Genomic DNA, 23,294 nt, shown 5'->3' with positions numbered 1-23,294 from the left:
AGGCTTCAGTAGTTGTGGCTCTCAGGCTCTAGAGCGCAGGCTCAGTGGTTGTGGCGCACAGGCTTAGCTGCTCCACAGCATGTGGGATCTTCCCGGACCAGGGATCAAGCCAATGTCCCCTGCATTGGCAGGTGGATTCTTAACCACTGTGCTACCAGGGAAGCCCCTCTTACTGTCTACTTATAACTGTATTATATACCTTCAATTTTTAGTTCAGTGCAGGAATCCCTCAGGGTACCTTGCAAACCAGCTATGACACATGGCCACTTGACATACAAAGTGAGTAAGGGTATCAATGTTAATCTATATGAAATATTTCATACAAAAGTGAATATTCCAATAAATCCTTCCCTCATCCTCTGAATTGTTTTGGCACCTCTGGTAAGTGTACACCCTACTCTGAAGAACAAAGATCTATCCAAAAAGTCAATGACTTCCTGACTATGTCACACATAGTGGTTTAAACTCACTTCCTGAGTTTAAAAGATCCAGGTCCCAAACAATGCCATCAGTGCTCCGACACAGGTTCTATATTTCCACTGTTCCACTATAAAATCTCTGTTCCTCTCTATTATCCACTTACTCTTCCTTATCTATTCGCAACTCCTAGTTCCATCTTTTTAAAAATTTCCCCCAACAAGTATAAATCCCACATAATAGAACAGAAAGTCTCATGGTTATTAAAAAACATGCCCAGAAGTCATAGAATTGTACTTATAAGATTTCACACACAAAAAACTTACGGTTGGACAGGCTTTGTTTGTTTGTTTGGTTTGGGTTTGGGCTACTTAATGGAAGCAATATTAAGATATAGTTTGCACAAAGTAAAACTGTTTCACACAGAGTTTATTGTATAAACACTGAAAATCCACTAGCTGAAACACATTGCAATCCTCAAAAGGGTGGAATTAGTTTTTCAAACATGCAATTGATAAAAAGGCAAGAGAGAATAAAACAAATTAGTATCATAAATTTATCTTTAAAAGAAATTATCCAGGGTCAGTCTACAGTCCACATTTTATTAGGCATAAAACAAATAAATAGAAGGCACCATGAGCTACCCTTCTCAAGAGCATAAATACTCGTACTTGATGGTTTTACACAGGCAGTGACAATTTGCCATGTTTAAATGAGGTGGTATGGGGCTTCCTAGGTGGTGCAGTGGTTAAGAATCCGCCTGCCAATGCAGGGAACACGGGTTCGATCCCTGCTCCAGGAAGATCCCACATGCCACAGAGCAACTAAGCCCGTGCACCACAACTATTGAGCCCATGTGCTGCAACTACTGAAGCCCACACGCCTAGAGCCCGTGCTCCGCAACAAGAGAAGCCATGGCAATGAGGAGCCCGCACACCACAACGAAGAGAAGCTCCCACTCACTGCAACTAAAAGAAAGCCCACGCACAGCAAAAAAGACCCAACACAGCCAATAAAATAATAAATTAATTAAAAAAAATAAATGAGGTGGTAGCCTGCATCATTTGCTGCTGGCATGAATGAGATTGCCACCAAGTTGGTCTTCCTGTCTCTTGTTTTGCCCCACTCGAAATCATCCACCCTATAGCCTCCAAGTGTTTTGGGTTATTCCTCAAGTATAGATTAGCTAAATATACATGAACACACCTGCAATGTCTTTGGTATAAAACCAAATTCCTAGGCACATTTACAAATTCCTTTATAGCCTGGCACCCACTCAAAGTTCCAACTTAACTCCTCTGCCCTCATTGACAGTCAGCCATACCAAACTATTAGCCCAAATGAGCCATGCTCTCTCCAGTGTTCCACCTTTGCACATACTATCCTCTTGTGGTGGCTAATTTTATGTGTCAACTTGACTATGGGCCACAGGGTGCCCATATATTTGGTCAGACGTTATTCTGGGTGTTTTTGTGAGGTGCATTTTTGGATGGGTTCAATATCTGAATCAACAGACTCAGTAAAACAGGCTGCTCTCCCTAATGTGAGTGGGCCTCATCCAATTAGCTGAAGGCCTGAATAGAACAAAAAAGCTAACTTTCCCTCAAATAAGGACTAATTCCTCCTGCCTGATGGCTTTCAAGTGGGCACATCAGTTTTTTCCTGCCTTTGGACTCAAATGGAAACATCATCTCTTCCTAGGTCTCAAGTTTGCTGGCATTCAGACTGGAACTACAATATCAGCTCTCGTGGGTCTCCAGCTTGCCAGCTGCAAGTCTTGGAACTTATCAGCCTCCATAATTATGTGAGCCAATTCCTTATAATAAATATATGTATAGATAGATAAAGATATATCTATCTCTATGTATATCTTTGCACGTGTGTGTGTGTGTGTGTATAAAATACATTCTACTGGTTCCTTATACACCCCTCTTCTATGTAACAAATTCATTTTCTTACTTCAGAGTCACTGTCTTAATAAATAAACCTTTTGTACACCGAGACTATGGCTCTTTTATAAAATTGTGAGTGCTCATTTGCTGACTGCCTTTTTTGTCTTCCAGTCTAGAGTGTGAGCTCCTTTTGGGGATCATGTAGTCTTATCAGTTCCTGATGTGCCATTAGAGTAAGTGATCAAGGAACACTTGATGAATGTATATTAAGAGAGGTTGAGTAAGATTTCAGTAAAATTCTAAAAGATTCAGTTGTCCCTCCCCCACCAAATTACAAACCTGAAACCAGTCAATGGTACAGCAATTGATGAGGGATGGGAACTGCCTCAAGCGATTTCGAAAGGCATCTCCAATGGGGCTAAAGGCCACTACAACGTGAAGATTATCTTTGCAGCGATTCACAAAGAAAGCAAACAGGGCTAAGGGACTGAGTTCATCGTGTTTACTGCCAGCCTGAGCCACAGGACGAACACCCTAGGGAACACCAGAAAAAGCTTTGTAAACAAAAACAGGTAAACTGATAAGATTAGTATATATTGAAATATTAAAAATTTTTATTACTCCCTTTATAAATATCTTAAAATTTTTGTTTTTATATCAAAATAATGGCTTTGATATAACTTGCACTTAGAAGACTACTTTCAATTTCATAATTGTATAATTTAAAAACAAATATCTGCCAAAAATTTAACTTATAAAAATACTCACAAACGTTCACCAAGATATACATATGGGACTATAATTCAACATTGTTTTTAAGAGGAAAAAACATAAAAAACTAAAGCGTCCAGTTAAAAACATTATAAGGACTTCCCTGGTGGTCCAGCAGTTAAGATACCATGTTCCCAATGTAAGTGGCCCGGGTTTGACCCCTGGTCAGGGAATTAGAGCCCAAATGCCACAACTGAAGATCCCACATGCTGCAATGAAGATCCTATGTGCTGCAACTAAGACCCAGCCAAATAAATAAATAAATATTTTTGAAATAACAATAAAAAATAAAACATTGTTAAACATCCATATGTTGTAATTTTATACAACTGTTAAAAATAAGATGAGTCAACATATGCGCTATGGCAAGATCAGCAAGATAAAATAAATGCAAGAACAAATTGTGCAACTGTATGTATAGTATGATCCTTTTTGTTAAATTTAAAAATATAGGTGCATATGTGTGAACACATACACACTTTTTTATGGAAGCAATCACGAAGAACTATTAATAGTGGTTACTTTGGGTGAGATGGACTTAAGGGAGAGTGAGAGAGAGACTTTCATATTTTATTGGACATTCTTCTTGGTTTACATCATTTTTTTCATTTTGGACATTCTTATGCTGTTTGAATTATCTAATTTTATTCTCATAATATTTGTATTTTTTGAAATGTTAATAGAGTTGTTTGGTAATGAGACTATAGGTCACTTTTAATTTTCTTCCTTTGTATATCTCTATATCAGAAAGGCATCTTACATGAGGTTAGGCATAATGGCTCTAGAACCAAACTTCTTGAATTCAAGTCCCAGCTTGTAGCTGATTACCTGTGTGACCTGAAGGCAAGTTACTTAAACTCTCTGTAACTTAGTTTCCTCATCTCTAAAATGGGGAAAAGGGTACCTACATCAAAGGGCTGTTGAGAGATCAAAGAGTTATTACATGTGAATACCTAAAATAGGTCTTGCCACATAGATAAGTACCTTCCAGCTTTTTACATCCTACCTTTCTCCTTGTTCAAAGCAGAAAAGGTTTCATAGTCAATAAATTATAAATAGATTAAAAATTTTTTCAATAGTAAATTTAGGGAGTGGTCACAATGACCCTACAATTTCCAGTGTTATGACAGTGAATTTATTTCTAAAAGAATTCTCTACTATAGATATGTGATAGCTACATCTATGGGAAACTGTAAACCAACTCCGTATATTCATTTTGACAGTAATTCTCAAATTATGATAATTATGATCAGCGTCAATCTATGAAATTACGCTCAGGTGGTCTACCTGCATTAACTCTGAGTTAACAGGGGGATGTTCAGATAGAGATAGGTAATACATGGTTGTAACTGTAGAACAAGAGTTCAAGAAAGGGCTGGGATGGTGCTATAAAAATAGGGATTGTTTATACAGAAATAATGGTTAATGCTTTTAGAGTAGAAGTAGGGAGTGATATCCACATGTACATGCATGTACTTTGGGAGCACAACTGATTCTGGGGAGCAAGAAAAAGAGCAGTAATTAGGGAGATAGGAAATAAACTGAAGTTTCACAGCAGTCAAGGGAAAACAGAGTTTAAAAGGAGGAATGATGAATTATTTCAAAGATGAATGAGAATTTTAAGAGGGAACTGAGAAAATATCACTAAATGTGGTAAATAAGTTACGCTACATTGAGAAAAATATTGCAATAAATTAATTCTGTAAGGAGTGCAAATGGAACAGTGGAAAAAGTAGTCAGAAAATAGAAGTCTGAGTCTAGAACACTGACACTGATGTCAGAGAGATGTGCTGAGTCTATAAGAGGTGTACTCTAGGCAGTGCCAGGGCTAAGCTATAGAGGTCAGTTATCAGAAGTGAGGTTTAAAGTAAAATCTTTGTCAGATGGATGAAATAAGCAAAGTCCAAGACATGGTCTTCAAAGTGGGATGCAGGGTATGTAAAGAAATTAACATAACTTCTTTCATATTACCCTTAATATTTTAAAAAATTAGTATAAAGCAAGCAAAAATAGGGATGATTTCAGTACTCCTAAGTTCTGACCATGACTATTTCATTGTGGATAAACTGATATGGTGTTCCTAGGTTTGGGTGGAATATGAATGAAGGAAAGAAGTTCTTAAGGCTGCTGTTGGATCATACTATAAAACAGTGAAACAATGGAAAAGCTTTGTAGCAAAGTGATGAGAAGAAAAGATAAACAATAGCTAAAGTAAACAGAAAAGCCTTGCAAAGCTTAGAAAAGCCCATTCCCCAAAGTGTCCTATTCCTTGGATAGGAGTGTGGGGGATGAATTTATTCTATGAATTAGGAGAATTACCATTCTTCAGCAGCCTTAGCCACAACCTTGTCGCTACTTGGGATTTTTTTTTCCCTTTCTCTTTCCCCACCTCTGGTAATGTATCAAATTTAATGAAGGCATCCTAAGTGCCTGACACTCTATAAGTGCCTTATTTCATTAGATCCTCAGAATTCACAATGCTATGTAGGAGTAACTATTTTGTGTCTATAAGAGCTTCATTCCATAGATGAGAAAAGCAGGGTGCTTGAAGTACTAGGGTGAAACCATTTTACTCCAGATACTATCACTAGAGGCTGGAATGAAGCATTCTGGTGTGAGTGAAAAAAAATCTGTGGGTGAAAGTAGTTACGGTAACATGAAAGGGGAAATTACTAGCTGAAATCTTGTAAGGGAAGATCTTAGAAGTGGGGGTCAAAGGTCAGGACATCTGAAGTAGTGAGTGCTTCAAAAATGTATTTTTGGTCAATTAAATCACAAAGCATGACTTGTGGATATATCAGAATTAATACAAGTAGTTTTATTAAAATTTGACAATTTAACTAACCAGTGGTAAAGTATAAAAGCTAATCAAGTAGTGTTTTAAAGCTATATTTTTGCATATCTCTGTAACCCTAAGACATGATTTTAAATCTCTAATCACTCATAAAACATGCTAAATAAAATCAAACATGAAACACAGTCATCATTATGGAAAAAGTGAATTAAAATAATTAAAATCCTGTCTCATAACTATAGAAGCAGCTATTTAAAATTCACCAAAAAAGTATTAAAATAATATACATTAAGTTTTCAATTACCAAAATCCTCTACACAAGCTGTATTTAGCTTAAAGAGCAGAAAAGTTTCAAGATATGTTGGGAGCAGCACTCCCTAAAAAGCATTTACCTCCATCACTTCTTGTTTTTCATCTGCTGCAAAAATATTAGGTACTTCTCCAGTATTGAGCACACTGTCAATATCCTCTAGAAAAGCTTCCTCTTTAATCTGAGTGTCCGTGATTAGAAAGACTGTTTTCTGGCCCCTCACGCCCACATTCCTTAATAAAACCTTAAAATAAAAATGTATTTGTAACCAGAATCTGGTGGAAATCTGTTGGTGTTTTTTCCCGTCTCCTTTCCTTTCTTTTGATAACAACATCTCAGTTTTAGAGTAGTACTTCTTCCATTCTGGTGGGGCTATCAATCTGGGCCTCCGTTTCTCCCATCCTTTTAGTGGGAGACTCACACTGGCCAGTTTGCCAAGCCTGTAGACATAGTCATTGATTCAGAGGAGGACATAAGATTTAAGACGGCCCAATCACAGTCTTACTTTAGGGACTGAGCTGGATTTGAAAACAGAAAATCTCTGCCCATCTAAGATCGAAGATATAAAGACCAGTTCTCTACACTAAATTTTAGGATGTAGAATTTTAGTGCATGAGGGTCAGAGAAAGTTTAAAAAGTCTAGCAATGTCTCTCTTATTTTTTTCCACTTTGGGTCATCTCTCTTCGGGGGCCTGCAGAGCCCTCAGCATCTGAGGAAGAAGCCCCAAGTAAGCACTTCACTACTCTATTGGTTGCTGGAATAGCAACACAGCTCCTAAGAAATTATTAAGATTTGACAACATTGATGATATCATCATCATCACTGAGGTTCATATTTCACAGTCTACTGGAAAACACACGTATATCTGAAATAAGGCCTCTTTGAACTAGAATAAAGATAAAATCAGCAGCAGCCATGGTAATAGCAGTGGATAAGACTTAAGTCATAAATCCTGCTCTGCTGTGCATACCTTCCCTCAACTTCAGTTTCCTCATCAGTAAAACACAGAGACAAGCATACCTGCTACATTGAATTTTCATACCTGTAAAATGAAAGCATCTATGTAAAGTGCTCAGAACAGTGCTCAGCATACACAGTAACTGCTCTAGGGATAATACTGTCATCATCACCAGTGTATTCAGCACAGCTGCAGGGGTTGGCTCTCTCTTTACAGATAAAAGTATACATTGATATTATTTTACACACTAGATTTCCTCACAGTTTTACCTTCAGGTCCTCTCTCCATTCGTTCATACCATAGCTCTTAGAAATTTCTGGTTGGAAAATTTGCATTTTTGCCATGGATGTAGCCAGACGCGTTAAAGATTGACGACCACTTCCTCCAAGTCCAACAAGCAAAGCATTTCCACCAGACTGCTTTAGAATTCGACATATTCGTGATAAATGTTCCAATACATATCTATGAAATATCAATATTATTATACTTGAAAATATGAATGTAAATGTATATTTACACATAACTATCATTTTACTTTTCTAGCAGGATGGACTTTGCTGCCCCTTATGTTACTATCCCAATTTTAAAGAGGTAATCATCAAAAAAGTATGATTTTTCAAATGTAGTTGCAATTGGACCATTTGATATAAAGGAAAACTATTTGAAGTACAAATTCAGGAAATGTATTATACAAATTATCAATATAGAATGAAACTGTAACCATTTATACTAGGAGTAAATTATTGCTTTTATTAAAAATATTTCTTCGGGCATTCCCCAGCGGTCCAGTGGTTAGGACTCTGAGCTTTCACTGCCAAGGGCCCGGGTTCAATCCCAGGTTGGGGAACTAAGATCCCATAAGCTGCATGGCACAGCCAAAAAAACCCCTCCAAAACCACATTTATTCAATCTTTTAATACTAGGATTTCTATGCAAGAAACAGAAAATCAGTTATATACAAAATAATAAATTCAGGAAAGGTAGCCTCTGTAGTAATTAGGGAAACTAAAACTAAAGTCGCAGTGAGATACCATTCCACTCTCCTTCAACAGACAAAACTTACCAAGTCTGGCAATCCTAAGTGTTGGCAAGGGTGAGAAACAATGGAAGCTCTTAAAAACAATAATTATTTTTGAAGATACTTTGGCAAAACTTAGTAAAGTAGAAGATGCTTACATACCATGACACAATAATTCCATTTCTAAGAATATAGCCTAGAGAAATTCTTACACATGTAACCAAGGAGACGTGAATGTTCAAACCTTTTTTATAATTACAAAAACTAGAAATTACCTAGAAGTCTACTTCAGAAGAATTACTACATTGTGTTAAAATTATACAATGGAGGGGGAGTTGAGGGAGGGAGGGAATATGGAGATATGTGTATAAAAACAGATGATTGAACTTGGTGTACTCAAAAAAAAATAAATTAATTAAAAAAAATTATACAATGGAATGCAGTAGTAAAAATTTGTTTTTTGTGAATTTCATAAACAATCTGGAATAAACCAACTTGCAGAGGAATATGCACAGTATGATACACCAAATAAGACTGCATACATATTTAAGAACACACATGGGTAGTAAAAGTCCAAAGAAACACATGAGTTTCTTTTTACCCCTGCAAGATACGATGGGGATGCAGTGAGGGAGGGGTTGGCTACACAAGGGATTTCAAATAAATTGCTAGTGTTTTATATCTTTTTTTAATCAAGTATAGTTGGGTTTACAATATTGTGTTTAGTATTTTTTGTCTCAAACTATGTGATGGGTACAAGGTTATTCATCATATTTTTATATCTTTTTGTACATTTTAAATATTTCACAATGAAATGTTATAAATGGTAGTTTTAACCATCAATACCAAATATAGGTGAAAAACTGAAAACATTCCCTCTAAGATCAGGAACAAGACAAGGATGTCCACTCTTGCCACTATTATTCAATATAGTTTTGGAAGTCCTAGCCATGGCAATCAGAGAAGAAAAAGAAATAAAAGGAATAAAAATTGGAAAATAAGTAAAACTGTCACTGTTTGCAGATGACATGATACTATACATAGAAAATCCTAAAGAGACTCCCAGAAAACTACTAGAGCTAATCAATGAATTTGGTAAAGTTGCCAGATACAAAATTAAGGCACAGAAATCTCTTGCATTCCTATACACTAGCAATGAAAGATCAGAAAGAGAAATTGAGGAAACAATCCCATTCACCATTACAACAAAAAGAATAAAATCCCTAGGAATAAACCTGTACTCAAAAAACTATAAGACACTGATGAAAGAAATCAAAGAAGACACAAACAGATGGAGAGATATACAATGTTCTTGGATTGGAAGAATCAATATTGTGAAAATGACTATACTACCCAAAGCAATCTACAGATTCAGTGCAATCCCTATCAAATTACCAGTAGCATTTTTCACAGGACTAGAACAAAAAATCTTAAAATTTGTATGAAGACACAAAAGACCCCAAATAGCCAAAGCAATCTTGAGGGGGGAAAAAATGGATCTGGAGGAGTCAGACTCCCTGACTTCAGACTATACTACAAACCTACAGTGGGCAAGACAGTATGGTACTGGCACAAAAACAGAAATACAGACCAATTAAACAGGATAGAAAGCCCAGAGATAAGCCCACACACCTATGGTCAACTAATCTATGACAAAAGAGACAAGACTATACAATGAAGAAAAGACAGTCTCTTCAACAAGTGGTGCTGGGAAAACTAGACAGCTATATGTAAAAGAGTGAAATTAAAACACTCTCTAACACCATACACAAAAATAAACTCAAAATGGATTAAAGACCTAAATGTAAGACTGGACACTATAATACTCTTAGAAGAAAACATAGGAAGAACACTCTTGGACATAAATCACAGCAAGATGTTTTCTGACACACCTCCTAGAGTAATGAGAATAAAAACAAAATACATAAGTGGGACCTAATGAAACTTCAAAGCTTCTGCACAGCAAAGGAAACTATAAACAAGATGAAAAGACAACCCTCAGAATGGGAGAAAATATTTGCAAATGAATCAATGGACAAAGGATTAATCTCCAAAACAGACAAACAGCTCATGCAGCTCAATACAAAAAAACCCAAATAACCCAATCAAAAAATGGGCAGAAGAGATGCATTGGGAATGCACAGAAGGACGCAGTGATTCCCACAGAGAACCAGCTGAACACCAGCAGACGGCCTCGGACACCAGAGAGGGCTGCGGGGAGCCCGACATAGCCGCGCCTCTGCAACAGGCAGTGGAGAGACGCCCTGCGGGCCACCTAAGGCGCTCAGGGATAACAAGCACTCTCAGGCACTCGGGCGGGGCTAGATTAAAACCCCTTGCAACGCCAGCAGCAGGGAGGCTGCCGAGAGAAAAAAAAAAAAAAAACAACAGCATCAAAAAGAAAAAAAAACCCCGAGAGAGGCCCAACTCTAAGACTTTCTGTTTATGCCTGAGCCACCAGCACCCTCTGCAACAGGCACCTCCAAGCCTGACTGAAACAACAGTGCGCCACTGCTCACTCACTCCCAGGAGAAGGAGCCACTATTGTACCCTCTCCCTCCACACACCGAGGCTTACAGACGAACAATAAAGGAACCTCTGCTGGTCACAGAATAACGCAAAAAAAAACCCAAGGCAAGGAGAAGGACACTTACAGCTGAGACACTAAGGAAACAGAAATAGTAGTATCAATACCTATTGAACTGGTCCATTCTGGGATCAGTTCTGAATTTTTTTTTCTTTTTTTCTTTCTCTCTCTCTCTCTCTTTTTTTTTTTTTTTGATTTATTAAATACGATCTTAGCCCTAAGAGATCTACAAGTTTTATAACATAATTTTTTAATGATATTTTTTATTCTTTTTTTGCCTTTCTATATACTTCTATATCTAGCTAAGTTTTTGGTAGTACGGACAAAATATCTCTCCTACTTTCCTTTCATCCCTTTCTTTTATACATTTCTGTTCCTTTCTTTTTATTTGCATATTTCCAACCACATTACACTCTTCTGTTCCCCTTTCTTCCAGCCTTTTTAAGTTTATTTTATCTTAACATACTTATAAGCAACACTATCGGTCTGCTCAGACTCCTTGCTCTATTCTCCAGATGACGCACTGCGTTGGTATTTAATATTAGGCTTTTGTCTTTATCTTAGTTCTTAGTACAGTTGTCTAATTACATTCTGAGAATCTCCATTCTCTCTGGTGGTACTCTGGCTCTTTTCTATATTTGATCCTAGCTGACAAAATCTCCCTGGATTAATGTTTGTATGTGTAAGGTGTTATTTGTTTGTTTGTTTGCTTTTGCTTTTGCTTTTGTCTCTGATTTGTTCTGTTTCAGTTGTCAATTTCTGTTGGGTTTCTCTTTGAATATCTGATAGCACACTGGGGTTCTGTCAGGTCTTTCTAGAGCCTTATGTCCTAACGGATTCAGTAATTGTGTGTCTTATACATGTATGTGTTTCCTAGACTTAATATTCATTTAATCCAATACTTGGACATTAGTCTGAGGCTTGGACAGTCTTCTATAAACACCTCTATCGCCAGGACAAGCAACCCCAAAAGTTTGGACAACCATGAGGAAACAAAGAAACACCATGCAGGCAAAGGAGCAGGAAAAAAACCCACAAGACCAAATAAATGAAGAGGAAATAGGAAAAATGCCTGAAAAAGAATTTAGAGTCATGATAGTAAAAATGATACAAAATCTCGATAACAAAATAGAGAAAGTACAAGAAACAGTTCATAAGAACTCAGAAAAACAAACAGCAATGGATAACAAAATAACCGAAATTAAAAATACTCTAGATGCTCTAACCAGCAGAATGACTGAGGCAGAAGAACGAATAAGTGAGTTGGAAGATAGAACGGGGGAAATAACTGCCACAGAGCAGGAAAAAGAAAAAAGAATAAAAAGATTAGAAGACAGTCTCAGAGACCTCAGTGATAACCTTAAACGTACCAACATTCGAATTATAGGCATCCCAGAAGAAGAAGAAAACAAGAAAGGGTCTGAGAAAATATTTGAAGAGGTTCTAGTGGAAAACTTCCCCAACATGGGAAAGGAAATAATTCACCAAGTCCAAGAAGCACAGAGAGTCCCATACAGAATAAACCCAAGGAGAAATACACCAAGACACATATTAATCAAACTAACGACAATTAAACACAAAGAAAAAATATTAAAAGCAGCAAGAGAAAAGCAACAAACAACATATAAGGGAAAACCCATAAGGATAACAGCTGACCTTTCTACAGAAACTCTGCAGGCCAGAAGGGAATGGCAGGATATACTGAAAGTCCTGAAAGAGAGAAGCCTACAGCCAAGAATACTCTACCCAGCAAGAATCTCATTCAGATTTGAGGGAGAAATCAAAAGCTTTCCAAACAAGCAAAAGTTAAGAGAATTCAGCACCACCAAACCAGCCTTACAACAAATGCTAAAGGAACTTCTCTAAGTAGGAAACACAAGAAAAGGAAAACACCTACAAATACAAACCCAAAACAATTAAGAAAATGGTAATTGGAACACACATGTCAATAATCACTTTAAATGTAAATGGATTAAATGCTCCAACCAAAAGACACAGACTGGCTGAATGGATACAAAAACAAGACCCTTCTATATGCTGCCTACAAGAAACCCACTTCAGACCAAGGGATACATGTAGACTGAAAGTAAAGGGATGGAAAAAGATATTCCATGCAAATGGAAGTCAAAAGAAAGCTGGAGTAGCAATACTCATATCAGACAAATTAGACTTGAAAGTAAAGACTATTAAAAGAGACAAGGAAGGACACTACATAATGATCAAGGGATCCATTCAAGAAGAACATATCACAATGGTAAATATCTATGCCCCCAATATAGGAGCACCTCAATACATAAGGCAAATGCTAACAGCTATAAAAGGGGACATCGACAGGAACACAGTAATAGTGGGAGACTTGAACACCCCACTTACATCAATGGACAGATCATCCAAACAGAAAATAAATAAGGACACACAAGCTTTAAATGACACATTAGACCATCTTGACTTAATTGATATTTATAGGACATTCCATCCAAAAACGACAGACTACACTTTCTTCTCAAGTGCACACGGAACATTTTCCAGGATAGATCACATCTTGGGTCACAAATCAAACCTCAGCAAATTCAAGAAAATTGAAATCATATCAAGCATCTTCTCAGACCACAACGCCATGAGACTAGATATCAATTACAGGAAAAAAACTGCAAAAAATACAAACACATGGAGGCTAAAAAATTCACTCTTAAACAACCAAGGAATCACTACAGAAATCAAAGAGGAAATCAAAAAATATCTAGAAACAAATGACAACGAAAACACAACAACCCAAAACCTATGGGATGCAGCTAAAGCAGTTCTAAGAGGGAAGTTTATAGCAATACAGTCCTACCTTAAGAAACAAGAAAATGATCGAATAAACAACCTAACCTTACACCTAAAACAACTAGAAAAAGAAGAACAAAGAAACCCCAAAGTGAGCAGAAGGAAAGAAATCATAAAGATCAGAGCAGAAATAAATGAAAAAGAAAGGAAAGAAACCATAAGAAAAATAAATAAAACTAAAAGCTGGTTCTTTGAGAAGATTAACAAAATTGATAAACCATTAGCCAGACTCATCAAGAAAAAAAGGGAGAAGATGCAAATCAACAGAATTAGAAATGAAAAAGGAGAAGTAACAACGGACACCTCAGAAATACAAAAGATCATGAGAGACTACTACAAGCAACTATATGCCAATCAATTGGATAACCTGGAAGAAATGGATACATTCTTAGAAAAATACAATCTTCCAAGACTGAACCAGGAAGAAATAGAAACCATGAACAGACCAATCACAAGTATGGAAATTGAGGCAGTGATTAAAAATCTCCCAACACACAAAAGCCCAGGACCAGATGGATTCACGGGCGAATTCTATCTAACATTTCGAGAAGAGTTAACACCTATCCTTCTCAAACTCTTCCAAAATATTGCAGAAGGCGGAGCACTCCCAAACTCATTCTACGAGGCTACCATCACCCTGATACCAAAACCAGGCAAAGATGTCACAAAAAAAGAAAACTACACACCAATATCACTGATGAATATAGATGCAAAAATCCTCAACAAAATACTAGCTAACAGACTCCAACAGCACATTAAAAAAATCATACACCATGATCAAGTGGGGTTTATCCCTGGGATGCAAGGATTCTTCAATATACGCAAATCAATCAATGTGATACATCATATCAACAAATTGAAGGATAAAAACCATATGATCATTTCAATAGATGCAGAAAAAGCTTTTGACAAAGTTCAACATCCATTTATGATAAAAGCTCTCCAGAAAATGGGCATAGAAGGAAATTACTTCAACATAATAAAAGCCATATATGAAAAACCAAAAGCCAACATCGTTCTCAATGGGGAAAAACTGGAAGAATTCCCTCTAAGAACAGGAAAAAGACAAGGGTGTCCACTCTCACCACTATTATTCAACATAGTTTTGGAAGTTTTAGCCACAGCAATCAGAGAAGAAAAAGAAATCAAAGGAATCCAAATTGGAAAAGAAGAAGTAAAATTGTCACTCTTTGCAGATGACATGATAATATATATAGAAAACCCTAAAGACTCTACCAGAAAACTGCTAACACTCATTGATGAGTTTAGTAAAGTAGCAGGATACAAAATTAATGCACAGAAATCTCTTGCATTCCTATACACTAACAACGGAAGAGCAGAAAGAGAAATTAAGGAAACTCTCCCATTCACCATTGCAATCAAAAGAATAAAATACCTAGGAATAAACCTGCCTAAGGAGGCAAAAGATCTGTATGCAGAAAACTTCAAGACATTGTTGAAAGAAATCAAAGACGACACAAACAGATGGAGGGACATACGATGTTCCTGGATTGGAAGAATCAATATCGTGAAAATGTCTGTATTACCCAAAGCAATTTACAGATTCAATGCAATCCCGATCAAATTACCAATGGCATTTTTCACAGAACTAGAACAAGAAATCTTACGATTTGTATGGAAACGCAAAAGACCCCGAATAGCCAAAGCAATCTTGAGAAGGAAAAATAGAGTTGGTGGAATCAGGCTTCCTGACTTCAAACTATACTACAAGGCCATAGTGATCAAGACAGTATGGTACTGGCACAAAAATAGAAAGGACGATCAATGGAATAGAATAGAGAACTCAGAAGTAAGCCCAAACACATATGGGCACCTTATCTTTGACAAAGGAGGCACGAGTATACAATGGAAAAAAGGCAGCCTCTTCAATAAGTGGTGCTGGGAAAACTGGACAGCAACATGTAAAAGAATGAAATTAGAACACTTCCTAACACCTTACACAAAAATAAACTCCAAATGGATTAAAGACCTACATGTAAGGCCAGACACTATAAAACTCCTAGAGGAAAACATAGGCAGAACACTCTATGACATACATCAAAGCAACATCCTTTTTGACCCACCTCCTAGAATCAGGGAAATAAAATCAAGAATAAATGAATGGGACCTCATGAAACTTAAAAGCTTTTGCACAGCAAAAGAAACCATAAACAAGACTAAAAGGCAACCCTCAGAATGGGAAAAAATAATTGCCTATGAAATAATGGACAAAGGATTAACCTCCAAAATATACAAGCAGCTCATGAAGCTTCATACCAAAAAAGCAAATAACCCAATCCACAAATGGGCAGAAGACCTAAATAGACATTTCTCCAAAGAAGACATACAGATGGCCAACAAACACATGAAAAGATGCTCAACATCACTCATCATCAGAGAAATGCAAGTCAAAGCCACAATGAGGTATCACCTCACACCAATCAGAATGGCCATCATCACAAAGTCTGGAAACAACAAATGTTGGAGAGGGTGTGGAGAAAAGGGAACTCTCCTGCACTGTTGGTGGGACTGTAAGTTGGTACAGCCACTATGGAAAACAATTTGGAGGTTCCTTAAAAAACTACAAATAGAACTATACCATATGATCCAGTAATCCCACTCCTGGGCATATACCCAAAGAAAACCATAATCCCAAAAGAAACTTGTACCATAATGTTTATTGCAGCACTCTTTACAATAGCCAGGACATGGAAGCAACCTAAATGCCCATCAACAAATGAATGGATACAGAAGATGTGGCATATATATACAATGGAATATTACTCAGCTATAAAAAGGGATGAGATGGAGCTATATGTAATGAGGTGGATAGAACTACAATCTGTCATACAGAGTGAAGTAAGTCAGAAAGAGAAGGACAAATATTGTATGCTAACTCACATATACGGAATCTAAAAATGGTACTGATGAACTCAGTGACAAGAATAAGGATGCAGATACAGAGAATGGACTGGAGAACTCGAGGTATGGGAGGGGGCGGGGGGTGAAGGGGAAACTGAGACGAAGCGAGAGAGTAGCACAGACACATATATACTACCAACTGTAAAATAGTCAGTGGGAAGTTGTTGTATAACAAAGGGAGTCCAGCTCGAGGATGGAAGATGCCTTGGAGGACTGGGACAGGGAGGGTGGGGGGCACTCGAGGGGGGGGGTCGGGGAAGGGAGGGAGTAAGGGGATGTGTGTATGGAAACAGATGATTGAACCTGGTGTACCCCCCCCCCCGAAAAAAAAAATTAAAAAAAAAAACAAAAAACTCCTCAATGAACAAAGATGTTCGTTTAAAAAAAAAAGATACAGCATCCAGAAAATCCTTCCAAATGAAAAAGCGACTTAGGGAGGAAGCTGCAGAATGACTCTTCCACCAAAGCCTGATCAGATATTCCCAAGAGACCTATAACTAAATTGAGAGAGAAAACGGCAGGAGAGTGAGCGAGCAAACGAATGCAGTAAATTTATTTTTCTATAAAATGATTGTGTGTCTATTTGCACATGGAACTGACTACGATCAAATAAATTATAAGCTAACTAAAAAAAAAAAAAAAAAATGGGCAGAAGACCTAAATAGGCATTTCTCCAAAGAAGACATACAGATGGCCAACAGACACATGAAAAGATGCTCAATATCACTAATTATTCAAGAAATGCAAATCAAAACTACAATGAGGTATCACCTCACACCAGATAGAATGGGCATCATCAGAAAATCTACAAACAGTAAATGCTGGAGAGAGTGTGGAGAAAAGGGAATCTTCTTGCACTGTTGGTGGAAATGTAAATTGATACAGCCACTATGAAGAACAGTATGGAGGTTCCTTAAAAAACTAAAAACAAAATTACCATATGACCCAGCAACCCCACTACTGGGCATATACCCAGAGAACACTATAATTCAAAAAGACACACGCACCCCAATGTTCACTGCACCACTATTTACAATAGCCAGGTCATGGAAGCAATCTAAATGTCCATCAACAGATGAATGGATAAAGAAGATATGGTACATATACACAATGGAACATTACTCAGCCATAAAAAGGAATGAAATTGGGTCATTTGTAGAGACATGGGTGGACTTAGAGACTGTCATGCAGAGTAAAGTAAGTCAGAAAAAGAAAAACAAATATCATATATTAATGTATATTTGTGGAATCTAGAAAAACGGTACAGATAAACTGGTTTGCAAGGCAGAAATAGAGACACAGATGTAGAGAACAAACATATGGACACCAAGGGGGGAAAGGAGGGGGAAGATTGGGATTAACATATATACATTAATATGTATAAAATAGATAAATTATGCGAACCTGCTGTACAGCACAGGGAACTCCACTTCAGTGTATAATAGAAATTAACACAACATTGTAAAACAACTACACCCCAATAAAAACAGGAAAAAAAAATATATAGGTACCTAAAAATCACAAGATTCATTCTTGTTTTGTGAGTTTGATTATACTCATCTAAGCATTGGCCCACAATGTCACTAAAATGATGAATATTTGGAATTTCAGTATAAACTCTGTCATCTCCTTCAAGGTCAGGATTCATATAGTCACCAAACATGAGATTTCTTAAGTCCTCTTCAGTTGCCTAGAAAACGCAAATCAACAAATCACAAAACTTAAAACTTTTTCTACTATAAATTTAAGAAAATGTTACACAAAACTTTGTTTTATCTATGTTATGGGATAATTATCAATTAGATAATTCTTTTAAACATTAGGGTACAAATAACATACTTGTAAAATTAACACCTGAAATTATATTATATCCTTAGGAAATAAAAAGAAAAGAGCTTTTTTCTATCATATAAGTTTTTTGCCCCCAGAGGCTGGAAAAGTCATTCTGAGCAACTCCCATTTAGTAAGTAGTTACTAAGGGATGGTCACCATGTTATACACCTTATATCTATTATATCATTTAATACCTATCATATAACTTCTATGTTATATACATAATTCCTCTGAAAGCAAATCTTCTCAAAATAAATACCTATCTACGAGGAAAGTTAATATGATCATTAAGAAGTAATAGTATTCTTTTAAAGATAAGATAATTGACTCAATGATTAGTGATGACTTAGAGGGGTGGGATAGGGAGGGTAGGCAGGAGTCGGAGTCGTGGGAGGGAGGAGATGTGGGGATATATTTATAAATACAGCTGATTCACTTTGTTATACAGCAGAAAGTGGCTGTAAAGCAATTATACTCCAATAAAGATCTTAAGAAAGAAAGAAATACATAAATAAATAAAATGATTGTAATAATTCATGCTATTGGACTGTTTTAACCTAATATGTTTTTAATCACTAAATATACTCACTGGTGCATTCCCTTTCCTCAAATGTGAAAAGATACTATCAAATGATTCTTTAAAATGGTCCCTTATAACATTTTTGGTTAAAGTGAACAGCCAGAATCGGTCATTATCATTAATGAGGCGATCATAAAACACTCGGAGAACCTCATGCACAAACAGTCGGATCATAGTGTGCTTGCTCTCCACGGCATCTCTTTCAATGAGCAAGCAGCCCCGGATGACACGTGAAAAATCCCGCAAGTTGAAAGTGTAGTGAGATTTTGTGGGAGTGGGCAAAAGATTTTCCATGGATTGTTTATATATCTAAATATGAAAAAAGCAACAAAGCAAAAATAAAATGCTTATAATCAGCAAAGCCAACAACAGTATAATACAAAGCCAACAGTATAATACAAAGAAATAGTATATTATATAAAATATTTTATTTATCCTATCAGATTATATTGGCTTGAAAAATTGAATAGTACTGAGTCTAGTATGGCATATATCTATTTATTTTGGTTTATAGCACTCAACCAGGCAATATAAAGTTGAGGGAATTTAATATTATCTGATTCCATCCAAACCCAAGTAGTAATAATGTTTTTATTTCCCAGTAATTATGGTTGTTCCATTTAAAGGCGAATGACCTGGGACTAAATAGTTAACAAAAACTTTAGTAGAAAGTGAAATCAGATAACACTTTCTGAAGAATTCAGAATGAAGAGGATGATGAAACAATTTTCTTTGACCATAACTGACTTCAAAACAAATCAAAATGTTCTCTTCCTTCCCTTCTTTCTCTTGTTCTCTCCCCTCTCTTCCTTCTATCTTAATTGGCTATAATAACAAAATGAAGCATATTTTTACTACATGCTGAATGTACCAAATGAAGTTTAACATTCTCTTTAAGAAAGGTAAATTAAATCTTTTATAATACAGCCTGGAAAAAACTCCAAATGAAATTGTTTTTTGTTTATATATGTTCTCTAATTCATCTCCCTCCCCTAATCACTGCACATGGTAGGTCCACAACGCATCAAAGACAGAAAAAAAGAGGATCCTTTCTGTATCTCATTCTGCCTAACCAACTCCCCTCACTTTCCAGGAGATGCCTGAAGTATAAATTTCGTATTTTATAAATAGAAGTACTTTTCTGTATCAGAATAAGTACAGTAATTACAATGTACTATCTCTTTGCTCACAGTTTCTCTATTTTAACACACAATTTTCCACCAGTATGGGGGAGAAGAACTTTAGAAAGATATAATGTTCTTAGAAACTGATGAAATGATTCTAGGGAGGCTTTTGCTTCTGGTTGCAGTGATCCCCACTTTACTGAGGCTCCAGAAATCTTAGTTCAATGAGATTATCACTAAATTACCTTAAATACATTTTTTTCCTTTTACCATCAGCAATGAGGCTAGCCCTGGCCTCTGAGTAGAGGCAGGTAACATACCCTGAATAAGTTTAGGGCTGCCCTTTGGCCATATGAGCAGTCTTGTTTTCTAGTCCCACCCTTGTGTTTTCTTATTTTTTTTGACACAAACACAAGGAATGGGAGGGAAGAGAGAGAAGGGGAAATTAATAAATACTAGACTAGGAACCCAACAATTAGGGAAACACCTACAATGTGGCAGATACTGGTTCTGGATGATTTCCTTATAATAACCTTGTGAAATAGGGATTATCTCCCATTTTGGTGATTAAAAAACTAAGTTTTTGGAAGGTCAAGTTACTTGCTCAAGGCCAGATAGCCAGGAAATAGCAGTCAAGACTCAAACCCAGTTAGATTCCAAAATTTCAAAGCCTATGATCTTTCTGTTCTCAAGACTTCCTAACAGCTCTCTGACAGTGAAGACCAAAGCAGATGGCTAAGGGGAAGAAGAAGTTAAAACAACAACAAAAAAGGATCAAATGAGGATATATGTAATACTAAAACATTTTGTATTGCAGTCTTTGCTCACCTCCATAGTCCCATTAACAATTTGGTTCCCAACTAAAAAGTACTCAGGAGGAAATTCATGAGTCCTAAGGTAGAATGCTACAATTGATGAGAAGATTCGGACCATAGTTTCATCACTAAAAGTATTAATGGTGCAGATGTTGAAATGTCGAATAAAACGAGGAGTGACTGGATTTCTCCCACCACCTGGAGGGCCCATGGCAGCAATCAGCTCTATGTCAACCAATGTGATTTTACTCGTGTCCTTAAGGTCATACCTTGAAAGCACATAAAAATTCCAAAACAATCAGTTATAAAGCCAACAAGACAGACTGAAAAGTAGATCTCCTTAGAAACTTAATCTGATTTTAGCTTCTGGAAGAAGATTAGATAATGCTTGGAATAAGAGAGAAGTTTGTTAAGGATTCCTATAATTTTCTTTTTTTAAATTGAGGTATAATTGACATAACAGTATATCAGTTTCCATGTACAATTTAATAATTTCATATTTGTATATATTGCAAAATGATCACCACAATAAGTCCAGTTAACATTTGTCACCATACATAGTCACAAAAATTTTTTTCTTGTGATAACTTTCAAGATTCACCCTCCTAGCTATTTTCAAATATGCGATATAGTATTATTAAGTATAGTCCCCATGATGTACATTACAGCCCCTGACTTATTCATTTTATAATTGGTAATTTGTATCTTTTGACTCCCTTCACCTATTTTGTCCCCATCCCCTGCCTCAGACAATCTCAATCTGTAGAGAAAACTTGTTTTAAAGCAGCACTCTTCTGGTGTACCCCCCAAAAAATAAAAAATAATAAAAATAAATAAAAATAAAAAAAAGCAGCACTCTAGCAAAATGAAACGAAATTGGGACATTTGTAGAGACATGGATGGACCTAGAGACTGTCATACAGAATGAAGTGAGTCAGAAAGAGAAAAACAAATACCATATATTAACACATATATGTGGAATATAGAAAAATGGTACACATCAACCAGTTTGCAAGGCAGAAATAGAGACACAGATGTAGAGAACAAACATGGAGACCAAGTGGGGAAAGCGGGAGGCAGGGAGGGGTTGGGGGGAATGAATTGGGAGATTGGGATTGCTATATATATATATATATATATATATCACTAATAAGAAAAAAAATCAAATTGTACACTTTAAATATATGCAGTTTATTGTATGTCAATTGTATCTCAATAAAAATTCTTAAAGAAAAAAAGAAGCATAAAGTAAATAACAGTTCAAAATAAAAATAAACCACATTTTAGGTTGAAAAATAAAAAAATAATAAAGCAGCACTCTATTTCTCCTTTCAGTGACACTGAATCTGTGGCCCAGATTCTGGGTATCTAGAATGTCCCTTCCTCTTGCTCTTGCCTTTCTTTTTTCCAATTTGACTCCCTTCTTTGCCTCTTCACACTCCAAATCCAGAAGCATGGATGAGAGATCAATCTTTTTGTAGCTGGTTATAGGTAAGATGACTATTATGTTCCACTTTGCCTAGGATAATTCTTGTTTGTGCGTATCCTGTAGTAACTAGTAACACTCCCCTTTTTCTCTCAGAAATGTCCTGGTTTGAACAATAAACTATATACTTATTCTACTTACAGCTAAGACCTGATTTCTTTTTCTCATCTCAAATCTCATCTTCAGAGTACATAAGGATGTATAAACAGAACCTATACACTTTTGTTATATAAAAAGAGACCCATTAGGGAATAACAAAGCTTCAAAGAAGTTTTAATCAGAAAGGGGTATGCAAGTGACTCAACTTAGTTGCAACCACTCCGAGTGAAAAGCTGTCTATTTCCAGCAGGTCATAAAGTCCTTTAATACTGAAGTTCTTGCCAAAAAGGAAGGTAGTGGTGGGAGAAATCTATACAGCCAGTTCTTAGTCTAAAATTACCATAGAAAGTATGAAAATATGACTTGGTTTTTGGCAACAACTCTAATAACTGTCAATAAGGGACTGGTTAAATAAACTACAGCAAGATCCACAAAACTAAATAGTATTAAAAGCCAACAAAGTGAATGAGATAGACAAATAATATAGATAAATATTTAAGTGCAAAGAAGTTGCAAAAACATTATATGTAATATCAGTTTTTTTAAATAAAAATATACTTATATAGAAAAAAACCTTGGAAGAATAGAGAATAAAAAAATACAGCACAGTGGTTATCTCCTGGAGGCAGGATTCCAAGGGCATGCAATAACAACAAAAAATGTAATCCCAAAATATGACTTAGTCACAATTAGTCTACCTTGCCTTGAAATAAAAGGCATATTAGGGATTAGGAAAGTATTTTAACAGAAGGAAATTAAGATGTATTAATCCTAACTAAAAGATACAATGTCTTATGTGTTGGAAACTAACCATATCATCATAAAATAGGGTGGAAGGAATGGAAGAGTTACCCACAA

The 23,294-nt window shown here is 36.3% G+C and overlaps 1 protein-coding gene across 1 annotated transcript in view; it reads right to left on the bottom strand.

Moving 5' to 3' along the window:
* DNAH12 (dynein axonemal heavy chain 12) overlaps nt 1-23,294 on the bottom strand; it is a 194,244-nt gene that overhangs the window by 66,951 nt on the left and 103,999 nt on the right. Inside the window, exons 39-44 of the mRNA XM_057706474.1 lie at nt 20,865-21,120; nt 18,922-19,221; nt 18,011-18,189; nt 7,413-7,605; nt 6,267-6,428; nt 2,649-2,843 (exon numbers count right to left, since the gene is read on the bottom strand). Coding sequence (XP_057562457.1) covers nt 2,649-2,843; nt 6,267-6,428; nt 7,413-7,605; nt 18,011-18,189; nt 18,922-19,221; nt 20,865-21,120 — 1,285 coding nt within the window. The remainder of the gene's footprint in view (nt 1-2,648; nt 2,844-6,266; nt 6,429-7,412; nt 7,606-18,010; nt 18,190-18,921; nt 19,222-20,864; nt 21,121-23,294) is intronic.

Source organism: Hippopotamus amphibius, chromosome 13 (genome assembly GCF_030028045.1).
Source record: "Hippopotamus amphibius kiboko isolate mHipAmp2 chromosome 13, mHipAmp2.hap2, whole genome shotgun sequence".
Lineage (NCBI taxonomy): Eukaryota > Metazoa > Chordata > Mammalia > Artiodactyla > Hippopotamidae > Hippopotamus > Hippopotamus amphibius.
This window is presented reverse-complemented; position numbering and strand designations above follow the sequence as displayed.